General features: G+C 39.8%; 1 protein-coding gene across 2 annotated transcripts in view; it reads left to right on the top strand.

Annotated features, from left to right (window-relative positions):
• The window catches only part of DUSP8 (dual specificity phosphatase 8), a 105,144-nt gene that overhangs the window by 70,498 nt on the left and 13,165 nt on the right, over positions 1–21,481 (top strand). Inside the window, exon 1 of one of the 2 annotated variants that reach the window (XM_063289340.1) lies at positions 6,765–6,948. The exons of the other annotated variant lie outside the window; for it this stretch is intronic. Within the exon in view, the coding sequence (XP_063145410.1) occupies positions 6,831–6,948 (118 nt within the window). The 5' untranslated portion in view covers positions 6,765–6,830. Of the gene's footprint in view, positions 1–6,764; positions 6,949–21,481 lie in introns of those variants that run through there. 2 annotated transcript variants of the gene reach the window in all.

Here is a 21,481-nt window from a genome sequence, read left to right as displayed (position 1 = left end):
CTTCAAAAAATGTTCTTTTTCCAAGCTTCATAGTAGGACTATGCCATGACATTGATTCATATGGGAAGCTGATGAATTTGGGAGTACCAGGGACAGCATCCTGGGTTTTCATATAGTCCCTCTGTTTAAATAGTGACTTTGTTTTCCTGGGTAGATTTTTTTTGCCTGTGCTTCTCCAAATTCCAACCCACAGCTGACAATAATCAACCACACATTTGTTACAATAACAAGTCTCATTAGAACACTGGTTCCAATCATGGAGTGAGAAGGTGGGAGGGTATATTTAGTGCGGGTGATTTCATCTGGAATGATGTCACTACTAAGGAAAAACACTGAACTACCATTAAACAGTTCAACCTTGCATTCCTTATCCTTGCAAATAGTTGGATTTAAAGAGGCAAAGCATCCTATCTAGTGCATCTAATCCTGTACGGTTTTCTGCAGAGCTTGGAACCACTGATTCATAAATGGAATTAGAAAGCATCAAAGCCTTGCTTAATAAATACTTAGAAATCCGTGGGAAAGAAGAGACTGATTTGGCTAGTGACTTTCTCACAAAGGAGTAAGACTTATTAGCCATAAGGGCTAGTAGCCTTATCAGGCCTTTCTGGCCCTCTTTGTGGCCGGTAGGACTCACAATACACCCTGTATAAATTACAAAACCAAAATTACTAGGAAAATATAGGTTCTTGATGTGGGACTTCTCTTTTGTTTTGTCCATTAAAAACTGTTTCTGTGACCAGAAGAGCTGCCTGTAGTACTTTACACTGACTAGCACTTGTCTTCTAGAGTGTTTCCCATCTGCAATAATGAAATTATTTAATGTAGCCAATTTACTAAGTGTCCAAAGCCTTAACTGGTATAACAACAGTTTCCTAGATTCCTAACTCCTGGTTTCAAAAATGATGAGTTCCGTAATCCAGAAATGAATATTTCAGGTACTCCTGTTTCAATCCTGTTTGGTAAGGAATGTCCCTGCTTCCTCTTCTTTAGCCTTATAGCTCCAGGTCCTTTTCTCAGGGACTGCCATCTGCAGACACCTGAGAAGTGTGGCTACCTTCCTCTGGAATAGCTTGCCTCCAGACATCATAGTGGCCCCTTCCCTCCTGACCTTCAGAAAATCCCTTAAGACATGGCTCCTGGGGAGCTAGAAGACTATGGCTGCTCCCCCTGGTGAGAAATGGTATTTAATTTCTGGTCCACTGAGTATTTTTATATGATTTTTCTTTCCTACTGATTTGTCTTATGGTTATTATTTATCTTTCATTTTGTTTTTGATCTGAATTTTTCAGGTTGGGGAACTGTGTGCCTCTCAGAGTTAACTTCAGCCAGAGCAGTTTATAATACAATGAACCTGTGGGATACTTTCTTACTACAGGTAGTCCTTGCTTAATGACAGTAATTGGGACCGGAATTTCTGTTGCTAAGCAATGCAGTCATAAAGTGTGATGTCACATGACTGCATCACTTAGCAATGGCAATCCCAGCAGTCCCCAATGCCATCATTAAGCGAGGATCATGGGTCATTAAGCGAGGACCTCACATGACTGCAACTTGCAACTTCCTGCCAGCTTTCAACAAGCAAAGTCAATGGGGAAGCTGGCAGGAAGTTGCAAGTACTGGGTGGCTGGCAAGCAGGCTGGCAGGTGAGTGAGTGCCACAGAGAGTGACGGGGGGTGCTGCGGCACCATGCAAGCGCAGCAGCCAGGGGAGGGGGTGCTGCGTGGGTGGGCGTGTGCTATGTAGTATGAGATCCCTAGGATCTCGTACTCTAGTGGGCTCCTCAGGAGAAAAAGCAGCAGAAGCAACTTACCAGAGCAACCTGCGACCTTCTCTGTCAGCTTCCCTATTGACTTTGCTTGTGGGAAGCTGGCAGGGAAGGTTGCAAATAGTGATCACGTGACTATGGGACTCAGCAACTGTCCTAAGTGTGTGCCAGTTGCCAAGCACCCAGATTGCAATCGTGACTGTGGGGGTGCTGGGATGGTGAGAACTTTGAGGACCAGTCGTAAGTACCACTTGTCCAGCACCATTGCAACTTCAAACGTTCACTGAACTAGTGGTCATTAATCAAAGACTACCTGTACTTAGTCACTTGGCTTACTACCATGATGTCAGTGGACACAGAACCTTGTCCCTCTTTATACGTCTGAATATCCAAGTGACAGTGCAACTCTCCAGGTGATCCTCCACATGTAATTTATTCTGTGCTTCAGCATTGGTGTTTATTTTCCTTGGTATGTACCAATCTGCTCTCTCTTTTTACCACTTCACCTATTAATTTAATGAATTTGTTTTTGTAATTTGGCTTGTCAAGTACATGTTTTGGCAGTCTGAAGGAGAGCATTTGCTCTCCCTGTTATAACACAGTGCTCAAGAACCTGCCTGTGCTTAAGCATATGCTGCCCAGAACGGAGTCTACTAATGGGATTGTTTTCTCACTTCCAGGCAGTGATGTTAGTATTTTAGGGTCATAGAGATGGTGGCAGTCCCTCTTCCTGGCAGCTGTTTTCGGTGGGTGCCCATAACATGCATTAGATTTGTAAAATGTACCCATTAACCCAATAAGATTGGAGACCCTTGAAATGGGATAACAAGAGCTGGGTTGCAAAATATGGACAACCACTGGATGGCAACAGTCATTGAGGAAAAAAACTAACTTGGTTGCCATCTAGTAGTTCAGATTTTTGCAGGCCAGATCTAGTAGCATTACTCCTGTACTGTTTGGTTGTTTAGATCCTATACTGTCTAGTTCAAAAGGAGGTACAATCCCCACTTTCCCTATAGTCACTACAGCAAATTTGGCAGAGCCTGCTATTAAGTGGGGTTCATATATTGTATTAAGCCTTGACTCCCAAACCACAATAACTTAATTTACACAACATACTAAGCCAAAACTGAAGAAACAGCCGTAGCTCAATATCAGCCTTTTTTACCATACTATTTTTGTTAACAGCATAGTTATAAAAAGAGAGAAATTCTGTAGGAGAGTGGGGTATAGATTTGCCTCTATCTATATTCAAAGTCATGAATGCAGAAAGTAGGATTTTTCAGTGCTTCAGTTCCAAAAAGGTGTCAGCGACTTATTAAAAGTGTCTGTTTCCAGGATCCCTTTTTGAATGAGTCACCAACAGGTGCTGTGTTTGTGCTCTTACGTGCTGCAAAGCACCTTTTTGGAAACTAATCCTGAGCATTATGCATTCCTAGTTGAAGAGAGTGCTGTAGAGCAAAAGGCAGTTCAGAAAAATAGAAAAGGGGCCTTAAGGGACAAACCATTAAGTCATGCAGTCCAGCATTGTGTACACCAGCTTTTACCAATCCAGTATCCATCAGTTATTTTGTACTTGTCTCCTCATCCTGGCCGAGGAATCGTGCTGTATGATGTATGTATGTATGCTTGCTTTGAGGAATTTTAGTTTATAATATGGGCAATAGGTTGGGAAGGTTGGTCTATACAGATTTTTCAGGTCTTTTCTATTCTATCTAGACATGCCAGAGTCTATACCCAGTCCTTTGTGTTCTCTATCACTAAGCTACAGCCTTATATATAGCAATTTTAAATTCCCCAGTCTGGCATTCTCTAGATGTGCTGGGATTACGTCCTTTGGCCATACTGAGAAGGAGCTGCAAACTCAACACATCTGGAGGCCAGGTCCAGAAAGGCACATCTGCAGTGATTAGCTGCACAGTTTGAAGAAGAAGTCTATCATTTGCTTCATAGAGATGCCAGCAAGTCCGAATCTAAGTCCCTCTGTATGCAAAGTATGTTCAGTAACACTGAATTGGGACTGGGGTTGGTACTGGCAATTAGATATGCACCCCAGGTCTTTTGATACATCATTAGCATTCAGATAAGGTGCTGTTATACTGTATATTTGCTATCTTTGGAGCAAGCCCCTCCTTGTGCTCATATTACAAATAAAAATGGACAGTTTTTCTTCTTATGCATAATAGAGAAACTACAATTATTTAGTGGATTATAATACTTGTAATGCAGTATTTTCCATAAAATATTGAATGCATATATTGCTCGTGGTAATTAACAATCCAGTATTTTCTAAGTGTACTATTGCAGTTAGATACAGGAAGCAGTGGCTGATGTGGAGAAGGAAAGTCAGGTCCATATCCATTGGTTACAAGCACAAAATGAATTCCCCCCAGTACTTTTGTTTGAATGCCAAACAAAGGAAGCAAACTCTGAGGGGCTGTCACATTAAATATTATGTAGTATATTTCTGAACTGCCCAGTTGTGTCCAGTTCTTTGGACACTGTGCTATTCGCTTACTAATATAGTTTACAAAATAAAACGATATAGAAATCAATATAGAAAACAGCACAGAGATCGATATAAGATTAATGACAGCAATAATAATATGAATAAATGTAGCATATAAAACCACAGTAGGGCTAGTAGTAGACTACGGTAGTGTGAAGTTCTAACAGAATGCAAAAAGATTTTTGAATGCATATAAGAATAAGCACTAGAGCAGAAAGCACTATAATTTAAGCACCAGGCAAGATTAAAGAACTTCAGCCTGCAGGATCCGGAAAGCTGACCTTTCTGTCACCATGCCTGCTCTTAGGAACCCTAATTCCCCAAGATTAGATTGGTCCCAACCCTGCCAACTTTCCAAAAAGTTTAAAGACCTGGATGTGTCTCCAGGTATGGGGATTGGAAAGTTAGCTGGAGTCCATGGGGTGTTCTAGTTTTTTTTTAGGTTGGTTTTTACCTTGGTGGTCATTAAAGGTTTTATATATTGGTTCATTTTCTGTTGTTGTTTTGTATGGTGTTTTTATCTGTTGACAGCCACCCAGAGACACTTAGGTGAGATGCACGATGATAGTAATTGAATAAACAGAAGAAGAAGAGTGCTGTTCCACAAGCAGCAGAACCACTGAAAAGAGTTTTTCCTGATGGCTTCTTGCCTTGCTTGATTTAGTAAGCATGCCTGAGGGTGGGCTCAGATAAAGACTTTAGGTTCTGGTAATTGGGTAGATATCAGGTGATAAATATATCAGTTCATTACATACATAGTAATTTGGGCCTTAAATTAAATTAAGAGTAGAAGGTGCTTTAAATATCCATTCCATCTTGAGAAATCAAGGAATTAGTGATATAAGCCATTTTGTATTCTCAAATACATACTTCTCAGTAAAGGCTTCGTTTAGTCTTTTGTGCTGCAATGGTTTTACAAGTTGAATCCTTTACAAGTCCATGTGGCAAGAATTGACCCTGGTCTTTCAGGTCGGACTTAGGTTGAGGAAGACTGTGTCAGTGCTGAAATTCTACAGGCCCACAATCCTCCCAGTCACGTTCTTCTGATCCACCTGATGGGTTTCTGTCTAAGGCATCCTAAAATGATTCGCAGTAACTCAAGTGTGAATTTTTATGCAGAATGTGTAGTTTGGGAAGCTTCAGGGTAATAGACTCAATCAATAAAAAAGGTATCAATGTGTGTACAGTTCAGTTGGTAATACCAGAGGTAGGGAACATACTTCTAGATGCATCTTTGAATTTGCATGCGTGCATTTAAAGGAAGTCATACTGACCAACCAGTCCATCTGGATGGGGCCCATAATTGAGCCGGAGGGAAGTAAATTTGTTGCCCCAATTTGTGATCCTGATTAAAAGGGCCATGAAAGGAAAGTACAGTTGGCACCCAGATGCTTCCCTAGCCTAGAATATATCCAGAGCAGCATTCCTCCTATACTTCTTTTATTTTTATATATATTTATATTTATATTTATATTTATATTTATATTTATATTTATATTTATATTTATATTTATATTTATATTTATATTTATATATATATATATATATATATATATATATATATATATATATTGTGCCCTCATTGTTCTGGAACAAATACCTGCTTGTTTTCAGTATATATTATAGAGTACATAGTTTTGGAATTTAGAGGGGAAAAAGATTAAGGACTTGATTATAGCTGTTGGAATGTTTGAACACATTGGTATAAATTAGTTCAACACTTCTGTATTGGACAAGGGATGGGATAGTGGCTAGTAGGGTTGAACCTGTGTCCAGAACAGTCTTTAAGGTTTGTGATAAAGAGAGGAGAGAGTGAATGTCACACAGCTGGAAAATACATGATAAGGTGAGGAGTGATCACAAAGAGCACAAAGATTGTGCTGGAATCTATTAGTTTGAATGAACCCATCCCAGCTAGATTTCTGACACTTTCGCCACGCTTTCGTTTGTGCTTTGGAACGTGCAGCAAATGGATTAGCTGAATTGCACCATACTCAACAGCTCCCAGTATCACTACAAATATATTCAATTGTCAGGGCAAAAGAGACTTGCGCTTATTCATCTTGCCCCTACCAGCTGCTGTTTGTGGCATTTCGGAACAAGAGCCGGAGTTAGAGGGGAAAATGGGATGTTGTCTCTTTAAGCAGCTGAGCAAACCATATGCCAGTAGCGTAGCCCTTGAGTTAAACTGCGTGTCTGTGTGCTGAGTAAGGAATGTGGTTGCGTGCCTGACCCGTTAGCTATGACTGCTCCTTGGTGGATCGGCTGTTGCTCATGTGCTGAGCTCATTCAGGCTTGCTGGAGTTGGCGCTGCACATACGCAAGGGACGGAGACAGGAGGAAAATAATCCTGCTGAGAAGGAGCAGAAATATTTTTGTCCAATTACCTTCCTCTTTCCCTTTTTAATTTCTCCTCAAAGCTGGATCTGAGGGTGTCTCAAGCTCTCTCTTTCCCTTTTTTTGGAAAGAGGAGGCTCCCCCCCCCTCCACCAGCAGCTGTTGTTTGGTGAGGGCAGGAGGTAACTCTGGGAAAGACGCAGTCCAGCTGCCTGGATGCCTTTGGATGTTATGATTGCTCCCTCTGAGGACCAGACCTGGCCAGACATGCACAAGGGGCAGATGAAGCTGAAAATCAGGGTCAGGCGAATGAAGGAAGGCAGAGACATACGAGGTTGGTCTCTTGGATTATTACCCTTAAAAGAAAGGCAGGGGTGTGCATGAAAAGTGAATGGAGAAAGGATTGGGGTGGGTGAGCATGGAGAGCTTGCTTAGTATGAACCTCGTGCTGGGGTGGGAATCATATTGAAAGCTGGCATCTTGCACTTTTTGGACTGGGAGAATATCTGCATTAGGACTGTGTTGGTAGAGGAGGGCACAGAATGCCCATTGTTCCCTTGGGAGTGCAGATGCAAGACATGAGCAGCAATCCTAAGCATGCTCTAGGATACTTCTGAGGAAATATGTTCTGAATTGGGTTGACAGCGTGTGGCAGAATAAACATACATATATATGTAATATATTATAATACACATGCATGCACAGAGAGAGAGAGTCAGGAAATGTGCTGATAGTTGCTGTTTGCTGCAAGAAGAATGTGAGAGCCAGTGGGCATTTCATGGTGAGGATTGAATCGTGCTCTTTTAGAGACCAGATTCCGATTTAAGGAAGCTGGAACTCTTTTTCAAAAAGCAAGCTTCATTTTGTAATCGACTGAGACACTTTGAAACAGGAGGGCAAAGGAAAGATAGAGAAGAAAGTCCGATTCCTTATGTAATTCACCACATGTTCCTTTCTCCTGTACTCTCTTCTTTAGAGGTCACTGCCAAAAGGATGTGCATATGGAGGGTGGGGTGGATGGAGGAAACAACAGACACTGTGTTACTCTCAGCTTTGCATCCAAAACATTCTCTTTGTTTCTCCCTATGACTGATTGCATGCATTCTTGTGAATGATTCCTCGGCATGCCCATAATACCTTATTATTTGCTGTGGTAGTGCAAAAAGGGATGGAGAGCAGCTTTTAAAAATGTAGAGTGACCTACTTTACCAAGTGGTGAGGCTGAGAGTTTCCCATCACTCTACGAAAATGGAAATTCTCCTACAGTGCTTGACCTTTTTGTTTGTCTGTTTTTTAATATGTCAGGAAAGGCATAGCCCAGAGATGGTGTCATTAGTAATAAGTTGTTTGTGATTATGACACATTTTTCTCTACTTAGAACCTGTAAAGCTGGTCTAAGTGAAATACATGAACCAGAGGAAAATCTGGATCAGCAGCTCATAAGCCCTGATCCTTCAGGGCTGCCACTATTTCATGTTGTTGCTTTTTCAGATTAATTTAATAGTAGCTTTCCTGGTTATACAAGCCCTTGCACTCAAAAAGTAGAATACACTTGGCAAAAACTCGGGGGGAAAAAAAACAATGGCAGATTGAGAACTCTTATGCATTTCTTTCTCATTTTCCTGAATATAAGTGAGATTACCTGTCCAACATACTGTATACTCACTCATGAACCTAAATGCCTTCCTAATACAACCTTCCCCAACCTGGTGCTCTTCAAATTTCTTGGTTAACAACTCTCACCATGGCCACTGGAGTGCATCAGATTGGGAAGTACTGTCCTAGGTTATTCTTTGTGATTAGTAGAGCCACATCTGTTTGCATCTGTCATATAGTTTCTCTTAATAAGAGGAAAATTAGGTACCCAAGAAGAAAATACCTATCATACAGTACCTGGGTATGAAAGTTGACATTGTCATCTGGATGTTTTTTTTGGGGGGGTGTGCCCTGATGAAGTTAAGTTTCCTATTCTTTCAGGTCCATAATTAAGGAGTGGTAATCTATCAAATGGAAATAACTGGACTTGCTTGTATGGAGGAGTTACAGAGGGACAAGAGAAAGAGAAGGACATGTTGAAATTCAAAATAACTTTATTGTAGTCATTAACCAGCCCAAGGATATGTTGATAATGATGTGATGATGGAATAAAAGTATGAAATTGCTTTTAGAAAGTCTCCATTGGAGACGGTAGAAATGGATTAGTCAGGAGCCGAAGTGCTGCAGGGTGGTCATTGATAGCCTGGAAAGGGAGATCAACTGATACACTGATATTTAAGCAGGAAGAGGCCAGATAGCAGAGACCTATTAAGCCTTGATGCTGCAATAATAGCCTTTAAATAGGAGTTCGATGTGAGATCCTAAAGCCATTTAAAGCACACTATCAAAAGAAGCAGCCTCCAAAGAATGTAAGAGCAGCTTATTTTTTCCAGAATATCTTTTATCTGCCGTTAAAAGGTCATTGTTAAACTCTGGCAAAGCAGCAGATGTTCTCCTGGCTTGCACAAGGGAGGGCAATGAGGCTGCAAGAGAAATATGCTGAACATTCTCAGTGCCTGGTTAATACAAAAAAGGATATGATGAAGAATTTGTGCAGCAGTGATGACCTAATCAAGCTGATATAAGGTGTGAGCTCCATTTGTTCCTTGAGGAAGGAAGCCAACTCTGACTTAACGCTGATCCTATTATGGTGGGGAGCAGGGGGAATAATGCCAAATGTCACTGCCCCATGCATGGTCTTAAATGGTGAACTATTCTGGGCCTCATGCATCCCAGTCACCCTGTTCAGTTCTGACTTAGCTACCCTTTTTTATCCTGACCATAGCACACTAAGCAAAGGAGTATATTTGCCTACAGTATATTCCCTCTTTTTCATGTTTTTTTTTCTCCTTCTCGTCTTCCTCCTTAAAAAGAAAAATCTAGGTGGAGGGTTGGGGAAAAAGCAATGCTTTCCTGAAAGAAGCACCACTGCGTTCCTCCAACTCATTCACCTACACCAGAGAGGTGTATTGATTGATAGGTGGATGATTGATTCACATAATTTGTATATGCTAAAAAGATCCCCAAGAAACAGCTCTGTGCAAAAAGCAAAGGGTTTTGCTGGTGACCCGAGCAGACAGCATATGACTGCTTTGTGCGGGAACAAAAGAACCAAATCTGGGCTGTTGTCTCACACTCAGGGGACTGAGTGGCAAGCAGCAGACTCTAGCAAAAAGGAAGCTCTCTTGTGAAGCACCCTGTAAGATTTTCAAGGGCTGAGTTCATTGTTGACTATGCTTATAATAAAACATACAGAGGCTTCTTTTAAGCAAGTAGCAGCTCCCCCCCCCACCCCGCATCTTCTAATTAAAAGAGAGATGCTGGAGGCAATATGAGGTCAGGGACTGGGGTTTTCTCAGAGATTTACAACAGGAAGTCCAGCCTACCTATGTAGCCTCTTCCTGATCTTCCAAGAAGGCACCAAATTAATTCTTATAAAATTAAAGAGGGGGGGGAAGTGCTTCTCACCTCTCCCTTGTGATTTTGACATTTGAGGAGGTGGGATTTTATAAAGCTACTTTCTACATTGAATATAATCCAAACATGTCACCTATCTTGGACGAAAGTGTTTGCCTAAAAAAACTTCCCTTGATTCATGAAGCAACTAAAATGTTTCTAATTATAGGAACAAGAATCTTACTTACATGCTAAATAACCTGAAATACAATCTTTGGTCCACCTTAGTATTTTACACCTCCCCACCCATGAACACACACATAGTGTCTTAAGGTTCTTTTAAGACAAAAGTCTTTTAAGCCTCTACACTTATTTTGTTAGTAGAGGATGGATATGCTAACACTGCGTGTATAAGATTGTTCATGCCCTTGTTCTGTACTTCATTTTAAATAAATACCATGCTCTTCATTGAAGTGGATTATTCTGACCCTTCAAAAATCATGCACTGGAAACCTGGGTGATGGCGGTGGAAGCAGATACTTTCACACATACAACACTGAATATTGTAGGATGGTTTATAAGTGTGAATTCAGCATGGACTTCTTTACTGTCTCTTAAGCCGAGAGGGGGCAACCTGAGGTTTCTTGGGCATTGCCCTTAATTTCATTTCTCTCACACAAAAACGCACATGCATCTCTCCTTCCCTCCCTCTCTCCTCTCAGAATAAAAATAGAGACGCAGTAATGAAAGGTAACTTTTTAAAAGCAAAAAGGCAATATTTCTAAGACCTGATCAGTGTTGGCATGTTCCCCATAAGAGATTCCCTTGAAGCAATGGAGTCCTTGAAAGAAGGGGGGGGAAAGCCCTTACCTCAGCACAGAATGCTTCAGAACCATATGAGTAGGTCAGAGCACTTGAAGTCCGTTACTGATCAAACAGATTAGGTTTATTCATTGAAACTGTTACACAGGAATCAACAACAAAGATTGCTTTCCTGTTCATAAAAGAAATAATGATGGCACTAACAAATTGGAAGACAGTTGTGGAGGCTGGAGATAAATTGATCTTAAAATTTAGCTGCATCTGTTGCAAAACTTCCACTCTCACACCTCTTTTTGAAAAGAGGATTTGCTGCAGGTGCTACTAAGAAAGCTGCATGTTAGCACAGAGGTTCATTATAGCTTTCCATCATCTCCGTGAAGGATCTGGGTTGGCCCTACTATATCTTTTAGTACATCTAGTGGCTTGTTGATATATATTTCATCATCCAAGCTTGCCTAGAAAGTGGATTTGGCATCCATGGGATAAAGGATCTCGCATCTTTAGAGAACAAAGACAAGTATTAAATCATGAGCTGCAATGAAGAAAAGGATCTGATACTACTTGACTTAATGAAGGAATACCAAGCTTGAATTATCGTGAGCTAACTAAATTAGAGTAAATTATTGCTACTTCTGGCAACTGAGGGGTGCCTTTTTTTTTTTTAACTCTGCCCACTCTGATACTTGACAGGCAGCTAGCTGATTGCAGAATATAGAGGAAAATGCAGTGACTTTTCAGTTAAAGAAAATCAGTATAAAAATGCATGCATATTGGAAAGAAAACCAAGGTTGCACTTGTTCCCTTTATTTGATATGGCAAGAAACAGAAGGAAGGGTGGGAGGGATATTGTTCCCTAAATGTGGTAGACTGTGAATTGCAGGCCTTCCTCAGTGTTTGATCAAGTGCTAGCATAGAGATCGCACCGATGAGTGAACAAGGTTTTGTATGGTTTGTTTTTCAATTAGTGCAGAATTGATGTGCAATCAATTCATGCCACAATGCAGATTGCAAAGGCTGATTGCAAATAATCTGTACTGATGTTTAACTAATGCACAGTTTTATGTATATATAAAACTATCCTGAAGAATTTGGTGAATAATCAGTGGAATTTTCCTGGCAAAAAAAATGCAGCTGGTTTTGACAGCACCAGAAACCAAATCTATAATAGTGAAGAATGGATAGAAACTGCCTAGAAATGGATAGCAGGTGATCTGGATCAGTTCTGACTGAGTTGGCAAGATAAAAGAAAATACAATGTGTAAATGAAGAAGGATAGTCTAGAAGAAAGAGTTGATACAAAACAATGTATTTTTTAAAAGTGATTCTAATTAATTTTCATTTAATTTCTAAAACATACCGTAGTGTCTTATTTTTTAAAAAAGATCTTTTTATAGATGCCTTAAAAGTGTATCATAATCAAATATGTCCAGCACATTCCTATAGACTGATTTTCCATGTAAAAACATGCTTGAAAGGAAATAGTTAAGTTGTGCTTAGAAAGAGGCATTTTGTAAGAATGAAGCATTTTTCTTTGAAACATTAAAGCAGCCACTTTCTTTGCAAGGCTCACATGACTGCTTTGAAAGCTGCTTCTAGTTGTCTAAGCATATATGCGCACACAGCCAACCTATCTGCTGGACCAGCAGTGAAGCAAAGTGAATGTGGAGCCAGATAGATCTTTCCAAGTAGCATGTGAACCTTTCAAGAGAGATGGCTGCTTTAATCCTTCCTAGATAGGGTGATTCTTGCTTCATAAGTAAGAATCAGCATTTGGCCCATGTGCTTCTTTGTTCCTTTTCACTTCAGTCCTATTTACATTAAGTCACAGTTTCTGTTACATTCAAATTCAGGGAAAGGAGCCTAATGTAGGCTTGTTATCAAAAATCTGAAACCACTGTTCAATCCTGATTCCAGATTTTGGTAAGCCTTGCCCATTTTGCTGTTTTGGAAAATGTTACACTGATCTGGAACCAGGATCAAAATACCCAAACTAGCATATTACAGCAGGATGGGGGAGAGGTGGAAGTGAGCGGCCTGACCTTTGTTCCAGCTTTATAGATTGTTTTATGAATTACAGTTTGTTACATGAAACCAACACAGTATGGTTTTTTTTCCCCCAAGAAATGCCGGAATTCAAAATGAAAAAGTTCTTGTAAACCTATGATATTAGCCTTCTTCCCTCACCCCAGTATTTGATTCCTGATTTCAGTTGAGGTGAGCAACTTGTTCACCTGCTAATTTCCTGTGGCCTTGACCTAACTTCAAGACCCCTGTAGAAGAGATGACTTGAGATTTCTGATCAGTTCAGATTTCTTTTTAACCTGATGCTTCATTGGGTGTATCAGGAAGAGAAAAAAAGATGTCAGAGAGAAGTCCTCCTACTTTTAACCAAGGCCCACCTAAAGCTTATTTCATCCTCAGCAGCCACGCAGGTCCCAACACACTATCTCTAAAGGAATGTGGTTCCTTCTACATTGATTTTTCCTGATTTGATTGATCCATGTAAAATGTAAAATGTTTAAATATAAAAAGCCCAGTGTAGAAAGCAACAAGGAGGAAAAACAGCAGGAATGGATGAGAGTTGAGAAGGCAAAAGATATATTTAGAAAAATCTAGCTTAGGAGGGCATTTTATGACAACAGTAGAAAATGTAACTATAGGACGATGCGTGAGACAAGATGAAAGAACAAGGAGGAGGAATATTTGTGGAAGCAAAAAACCTTACTGCTTTGACAATAGATTCCACTAAAATAAGATGCAAAAGCATTTAGGAGAAATGTAGCACGTGACAAAGAATGAAAAGAGAAATTAATAATAAGGAAAAATGTGCCTAGAATGAGAAAATAACCAAAGAAGAAATGAAAAAGAAAGAAGCATATCTTCAGATAGATCAATTACGCAGAGGTTTCAGAAAGGGCCTGAACCTAGTGAAAGCTATTGCTAGGAGCACGTAGCTTGAAAACCCCTGCAACAGTTTCTTCAAATTCTTGTTTGCTTCATCCTCTCTCATCATAGTTTCAATTTCCTGCAGAGTTACAGGTATAATTGTGTATTTATGTTTTCTCATGCTAGACAGTGAGACAGCAGAGCTATGATTTTCCTAATTCATGCTCCAGAATTGGGAGCAAGTTGAAGCAGGCTACTGAAGAGAGGAACCCCAAGGTGGATTGCAGAGCTGAGGTCCTCTCACAGCGGTAGTATATATTCAGCCAGCCATTTAAGACTAACAGGCTGTTTACATTTGTGGTGTGATGTACTTAATCATTTCCCTGTAACTGACCATTAAGAAAAATAATGGTATTTTTATTCTTTGGTGAAAGGTCCCCTGTGCAAGAACCGCGTCATGTCTGACCCTTTGGAGGGATGCTGCTTTCACGATGTTTTCTTGGCAGACGATAGAGCAGGGTGGTTTGCCATTGCCTTCCCCCAGGTGTCACCTTCCCCAGCAAGCTGGGTACTCATTTTACCAACCTCGGAAGGATGGAAGGCTGAGTCGACCTGAGCCGGCTACCCGAGGATCCAGCTTCCTCTGGGATCAAACTCAGGTCGCGGGGAGAGTTTTTGGTTGCAATACTGCTGCCTACTGCTCTGCGCCACACTAGGCTCTTGTTTTTATTCTTTATTACATCTAAAACATGACTGCCTCCAGCAAACTGGCATCAGTGCTTAGATTAAAGAAATATTTGCCATTTATCAAGTCAATATTTTGAGACAAATTGGAAGGATACAGTAAGATTGATTTTTTTTCCAGCTCCAATTGTATAAAACCAATTATACAACCTTTTATGCTAGACTTGTGTCCTGGATTCCATATATATCTTTTAAATAAATTATAGAAATGTCCTTCCCTAATACGCATATGCACATACATGGCTTACCATTGTCAAAAATGATTTTCTTGTCAAAGTACAATGAGTAGTTTATAAATATATATTCTTTTCTACACATACACACAACACACCTTACTATGTAACTTAAAACACCATACACTTTAACCAAGTGATTTTGCCTCTGTTAATATATATAGGAAGAGAATTTCATTTTCGTTCATTTCAAAAATGATCAAGTTATTCCCTCTCTCTCCTTCCCTTCTTCCCTCTCTCTCTATAACATTATTGGTTTCTACCTAAATTTATTGGGCATGGACAGGCTAACACATTGGAAGAGCCTTTAACAGAAAGAATTTAATAAGGATAAAATCCAGAATTGGGTAATTTCTTCAGAAACCGCATTCTCCAGCTATGTTAAGAGTGCAAAAGCTATGTAGGCTGGAGGTTTTAAGACTGCAAATCCAAAACATGCGGCAGGTACAATGTTAGAAAGGTGGCTCAGAAGAGTACCATTAATTTACCATAGTCTGTTTCCACAATATAAGCTAACTTGCATGTCTGTGATGAATTCTGCCACCCCAGCTGAATTGGCTTGATTCAGAGATCTGACACTGCAAATCCTCTATCTTGTGTTGCTCTTTTTAAAATAGGTCCAATATTTTGCACCACAAACATTGGCTTAACAGTTGTCATATGTGTGAAAATGTGAAGTATTCTTTGCCTTGGTAGTTTATGTGCCTTGCAGACACCCTGCTCTCCAACTTTCAGGCTTATTTTGGTAAACGTAAGGAAAGAAAGTTTACTCCCCACTTAATTAAACTTAATGGCCTGAGGTTACAAGCAGTAAATGAGAGGCTCAGAAAAGGATTCTAATAAAAGTCCATGACTGAAAAAGCACCAGGTGGGTGGTATATTCAGTCTCTGGGTAGTGTGTTGTCTACATCTAACACAGTAAGCAACAAATTCCCTACTCCTTCCTCTTACCTACCTTGAGGGTGACATTCCTTGTATGGTTTCCAGTGTGAAGTAAATCCTGTGCCTTATGCTCATCATGGTCATACTCTATATCCACCCAACAAACATACTGCTCTTGTAGAAAAGCATGATGTCTCCCACAAAGAGGAGCACTCAGATGTATCACAAGGCTTCTGGTTCATTTAGTTGTCTCATTTAGGCAAGGCTTCCTCTCTTTCTATTCCCCGTGTTAATGAGAAGAAGGAATGTTACCTCAATGCTGAATATACTGTATTGTAATTGACTTAGTCTTTTGCATGTGTTGGTGCTAATGTGAAGATGGTAAGAAACCCTTTAGAGTGCTAGTTTAATCATGTTGTGGTTTAGCTAATAGGCAGATTGCTAGTGCTTTTGTTTGCTTGGCTAGAATGTACTTTACGCATGTGCAAATTACAAGTAAACATACTGCCACAAGCCTTCCTATTATGGTTTTAAGAGATAATATGCACAAAATTATTGTTTATGGTTGCTGTGATCAGTTCAAGCAATTTTCTTGCTCCAGTGCAGGCCAAAAGAAGTGCTATTGATAGCACAGTAAATAGCCTTTTGTGTTACCATATACATTGTCAAAGCAAAACTAAGAGTTAGGAAGCTATTAGGTGTTGTGTCTTCTAAGGGACTGGGAAAGACTGCCTTACTATCTCTAGGATTCCGTAAGGTAGTTAAATAGGGAAGATGCTCTTGGTTGTGTCCAGTGATGTCATTCCACTGATGAAATGGCATCCACCAACAGAACAAATACTTCCTACTCCTCCTGCTCCAAATCTGTACTGGAGTGTTGGAGACGTTTTCAGAGCAGATTGGAGAAGAGGACAAAAGGAAGTCCTTTCAGAAAATATTAAAGGTAACACTCTGTGAGTTCTTCAATTTCTAAAAATAGAGCTTGATTTGAGAGTTTTCCTTTGCTAATATCCAGGTGCTGCCCCAAGAGTTCCTGTTTTCTGAAAACATTCTTTACATTGCTTTCTCAAGTGGGCAGCTAATCAGGATTTCTCTTCATGCTAGATCCCATACCTTTTACATCCATTCTGTTTATTTTCATCTTTCCACAGTGCAGGTGCGTGTTATCCTGCCAGCCAGGTAGAGTGGTTGACTGGGAATCTTGCCTAAAGTGTCAAGGAATGCAGCAGCTTTGAATTGGGATTCAGAACAGGATAAGCAATCCGTATCCCCAAGTTTCAGACAGATCTCCTACTGGAGTGAGAAGCTACAAGAAATCTGAGAACTACTTCCACCCACACTGTTCCACTTACAGAATCATTCCCTCTCTCAGTTCCGCTCACGCCAAGAGAATGCCATTCCCAAACCAGATAGCCTGACAAAAAGCCATAATTGTAAAGGGACCTGCTTGTTATATTTTCCTCTCTTGATTTGAAAGTAGAAAGGCAGCTAGCATTTATTGTTAGCAAAAGCCACCCCACCATCAAGGAGGCTAAGTATTTTACTTGTTTTCTTCATGGATTTTCCATGAAATTATATTGGCTTCTTAAATTTAAACAAACAAATAAATAAAAAAGCAGGAACTGGGAATCTTAAAGTCTAATTGCAGAATTCCTGCTCTTTATTTTCCTACTCCTTTTTCAGTTCCCCCCGTTTAATATTTTTCCTACTTGGCTCTTCAAAGGTGTATCAAAAGCCCCATATAGTTTTAGCAAATGTAATAGTTTGTGTATTTTAGTTCCACCTATTCTAATGGGATCCAAGCAACCTAGTTTTCTTTGCATTGTATGTCACAAGCAATATGCTGTACCTTTATAGTGACTTTATATACATATTTTACCAGATCCATGTTCAAGGTGTTTGTATATTTTACACAAGGATGAATTGGGAAGAACAGCTTTCCTTAACCTGGTGCCCTGCAGGTATATTGGACTTGAACCAGTAGCCATGTTGAATGGGAAATTACAGGAATGGAAGTCTAGCATATCTAGAGGAACTTCCAAACCAAAACAGAAGGAAGTATGCAAGGATCATGGACATACCTGATTTCTTTAGTGGATCCTGCTGGCATTCTTAAGAGCCCTTGCATGCTTGCTAGCATTTCATGCCCAAAGCTAGTGATGGATCTGCCAACAGGCAAATCTTCAAAGAGGAATTTGCATTGCTATTCTACTTTGGCTCTAATGTCAGTATTTTTACAGTAATATTTTTAACAGCTTTAAATCTGCAGTAAGATAAAGATTTCAGACAGATGTAGAAATGTGATAGATTTCCTCGTCCTATATTGTAGAATAAGGATAGCACAGCTGATGGACTACCAGTTCACAGCACATTGCAGGTTCTGTGGGGAGGATATTCATTAGCACGTAAGTGTAGTAAAAATCAGCCTAGTTTCTTTCCTGATGGACATGCTGAAGACTGATCATTCTTGAGTTCTGAATATTCAGAGTGATCAGCAGAAAGAGGGAGGGTTTTGCACAGTGCGCATTACGTCCCTTTTGCTGCTAAAACAGACCTCGTAATAGTTCTTCTTGCGTTATTAGGTCAGATCTGTCTCTAAATCCACAAATCTGCCATCACTACTGCTTAGCCCTGGCCTTGAGGAATATCTATCGATTAGAATAGATACTTTCATTCTCTTGAACAGACAGAGTTGTTGTATGAACTTACTGTTGTGTGACACTAACAGGTAGAACAATTCCCAGCCTAGGTGCAATATGGCTTCTTCCGGAAATGCATGTGGAAGTGGGTCTGTTTTGTCTGTCTCCCTACACACATGGGTGCAAGAGAAAGGAGACAATTACATACGCTTGCATGCATTCCTCTGGTGAAATTGAATGCAGGGGACAGCGGGGCGATAAGTAGAAGCAACCGGAGCTCATGGGCACCTGCGCTAATCTCGTTTCATTCATTCTAATTTAATATCCCATCTGAGGGAGTGATGTCATGCCACAGTGAGGTGTGGGGGAGGTGGTGTTGCAAGGCACACTAACTCTGCACCTCAAATTGACAAGAAATCCTGAAAACTCAGCTTTCAATATTTTTAGCAGTTATCTAGTCATAGAGGAAATATCTGTCGAACACGGTTAGTGGTGGATTTTTTGTTTGCTTTCAATCTGATATTTACTGCTGGAAAAACAACAACATTGTTCAATCAGAATTAGGGGTTAATGAAAGCAAGGCTCTCACAGTGAAGATTTCTAGGAAATAGTTATGTGACCAAAGATTGCGTGAGCTCATCTAATAAGATAATAAACTTGAAGAACAATTTTTTAAAAATTCAGGATTTTTGGGGTAAGTCAAGTCTCAGTTTCATGGAGCTGATTTAAAAAAGAAACAAAAAACGAAACTGAAAAACATGATTCAGATACTATGTTTTGCACTAAAATTGCTCCAGGATCTGTTCAGAAATGAAATCCTGCCATCTCTGCCTAAATACCTCAGCCACCCACCCAGTGTATAGACTCATTTTTCTAATTAGCCTATACATGGGGCTGCTTAATTGGCCAGTTACCAGGGCATGAAATAGAAAAGATCTTTTTATGTACTTGAGTAGGAGCTGGAGAGAGAGAGAAGGGAGGGGTGTTCCGAGACACCGCATAACTGACATGGGTCTCTTTCAAGTATAAAAACCTTGCTTCTATATTGGCAGTGAATCAGTTGGAGATGATTGATGATGGACAAAGGAACAAGATCTACAATTAAGGGATCGGTGCTGTTGAAAGGTCCTAAAGGCGATTGGTTCAGTGATCTTCAAATGGTTCTCCAGGGAAAAATCTGATAGTTTATTAGATGTTCCTCAATTAGAAGAGGTAATAGCTTCCCTGAAATACACTACAAAACTCTCTTAGCAGTGTGCAGGTGTGGGAAAGGCTAGGGTGTGGTTTAGATCCATAACTTTCTACCTTTTCAGACCTGGGACGCATCTTCAACTCAAGAATGCATTGCAGGACCATTTTTCTTTATTTTTTAAAACTCATATATTGGTATAAGTGCACCAGCCTCTGTATGTTGTGGGGCATGACCCACCACTTGAAGACTTAGTGTTATACTCTCATTTCTTAGCAGATAGTAGTTATGTTCAGTATGTCTAATCAGTGTCTGAAATGAAGGTATTACACACATGGAAAAATGCTCCTCAATTTTCCGCAGCATAGGCTTTCCTTGGCAGAGAAATCAACACGGGAATGGTTTCTGAAGGTGAACGCGTTTAAAATCATTGCTCCAAGCAACTCTTTTTACTTGGTCCCTCTTAAACCAAGATATAACAACACTGGCAACTGTTCAGTCTGCCGTTTCTCAGATGACAAATCTCACTCACATGTGACTGCTAAAGATTCTCAAGGGGACTATTTATAAAAGAGGAGTAAAATTATCCCTCAGAGCCCTGACCAAATTCCAGTACAGGTAATTTATTTCCTGCCTTCCTAGAATTACACACACGCACACATACTTACTCCCCACCTACCCCCTGCAGATTCCATTTATTTTATTTAGCACTGTGTGTTTATCTGCTACTTCCCGTCACTAAGATACTCAGTTGTTTTGTAATCAGTTAAAAATCTGCAAGCTGGAACAAACCTATGCTGCTTGCTCATGCACTGGGAATCATGGTCTCTCAAACACCGAAGAATAATGTCAAAAAATAACATGGTCCTCTGGAGAGACTTGGGATTTTCATTAGGTAGCATAGATTCTGCAACATGTTGGAACTGATGGGTGATAAACAAGCAATCTTGAAAGTTGTTTTTGGAAATAGGAAAAGAAATGGTGAATGGAAAGGCCAGCCTTTGTTGTTATAGTAAGGACTGAAAGAATGAAGTGATTAATGCGTATGATAAATGAGCTGACTCATTAATCACAGGCTTAAAATGTGGATTTTTATTGGAGCATGCAGTAGTATATGCACATTGATGTTCAGTCTGTACAGAAGCATTGTTGTGAGTATCCTGTGTCTCTTGATTTAGGCAGTATGTTTATTTTGCCAAAGTCTTAAGTGATTTCCCTTTGTTGGTTTATATAATTCTTTTCAATTATTCATCCACAAAAATAGTACATTTCTCCAAGGATCCGGAATTCTCATTTGGACAATATGCTATAAGTCTGGAGAAGTATTCTAGAAAATACTTGCTCACTCTTTTTGACACTTTCTGGTTGGTTCTAATAAAAGTTGAAGAAAGAGTTGTATCCAGTTGCATTTTGATACAAAATTTGCATTTCTTAACTATGTGCTAGCTTGCACATTTATTTATCTTTTAATATTCACATTTCTCACAAGTTTGTGATGTACTGGTCTGAATTTAAAGAAAAAACACAAAATAGGTATGGGGAGAACAAAAAAATAATGTAAGGGAACTATTGTAAAAATGTGGATTTTGAATAACATTTTTATGTGGATTTTTTTAAAAGTTTAAAAATGATGTGGAAAAGGGATCAAGTGGACTAAGGAGGACCGAGAAACTTAAATTAACTATTTTGTTCATCCGTCAAACCATACTTCCTTTGCTCATTCTCTTTCTCTCCCTCCACATTAATATTTGTTTAACTGTGTTACTTAATTGAGTAATAGGTTGATAATACTAAGACAATACAGAAACCATACACAAAGTGCTTTATGCAAGAGGGTTATAAGAAAGTAAGAGTATTATCATATTAACATTGACAAGTTTTACCAAATAGGAGATCAGGAAGCTTTTATGAGGGAGAGATGACAATGGATACTAATGAAGTACTGGTCATAATACTCCCCGTTTAGCAGCTACCATTCACAAATACAGCGCTAATAAGCAGCAGTGTGGGACGCGGTGGTGCTGCGGGTTAAACCGCTGA

The sequence above is a fragment of the Candoia aspera genome, chromosome 1, assembly GCF_035149785.1.
Source record: "Candoia aspera isolate rCanAsp1 chromosome 1, rCanAsp1.hap2, whole genome shotgun sequence".
NCBI classification, from domain to species: Eukaryota; Metazoa; Chordata; class Lepidosauria; order Squamata; family Boidae; genus Candoia; species Candoia aspera.
This window is presented reverse-complemented; position numbering and strand designations above follow the sequence as displayed.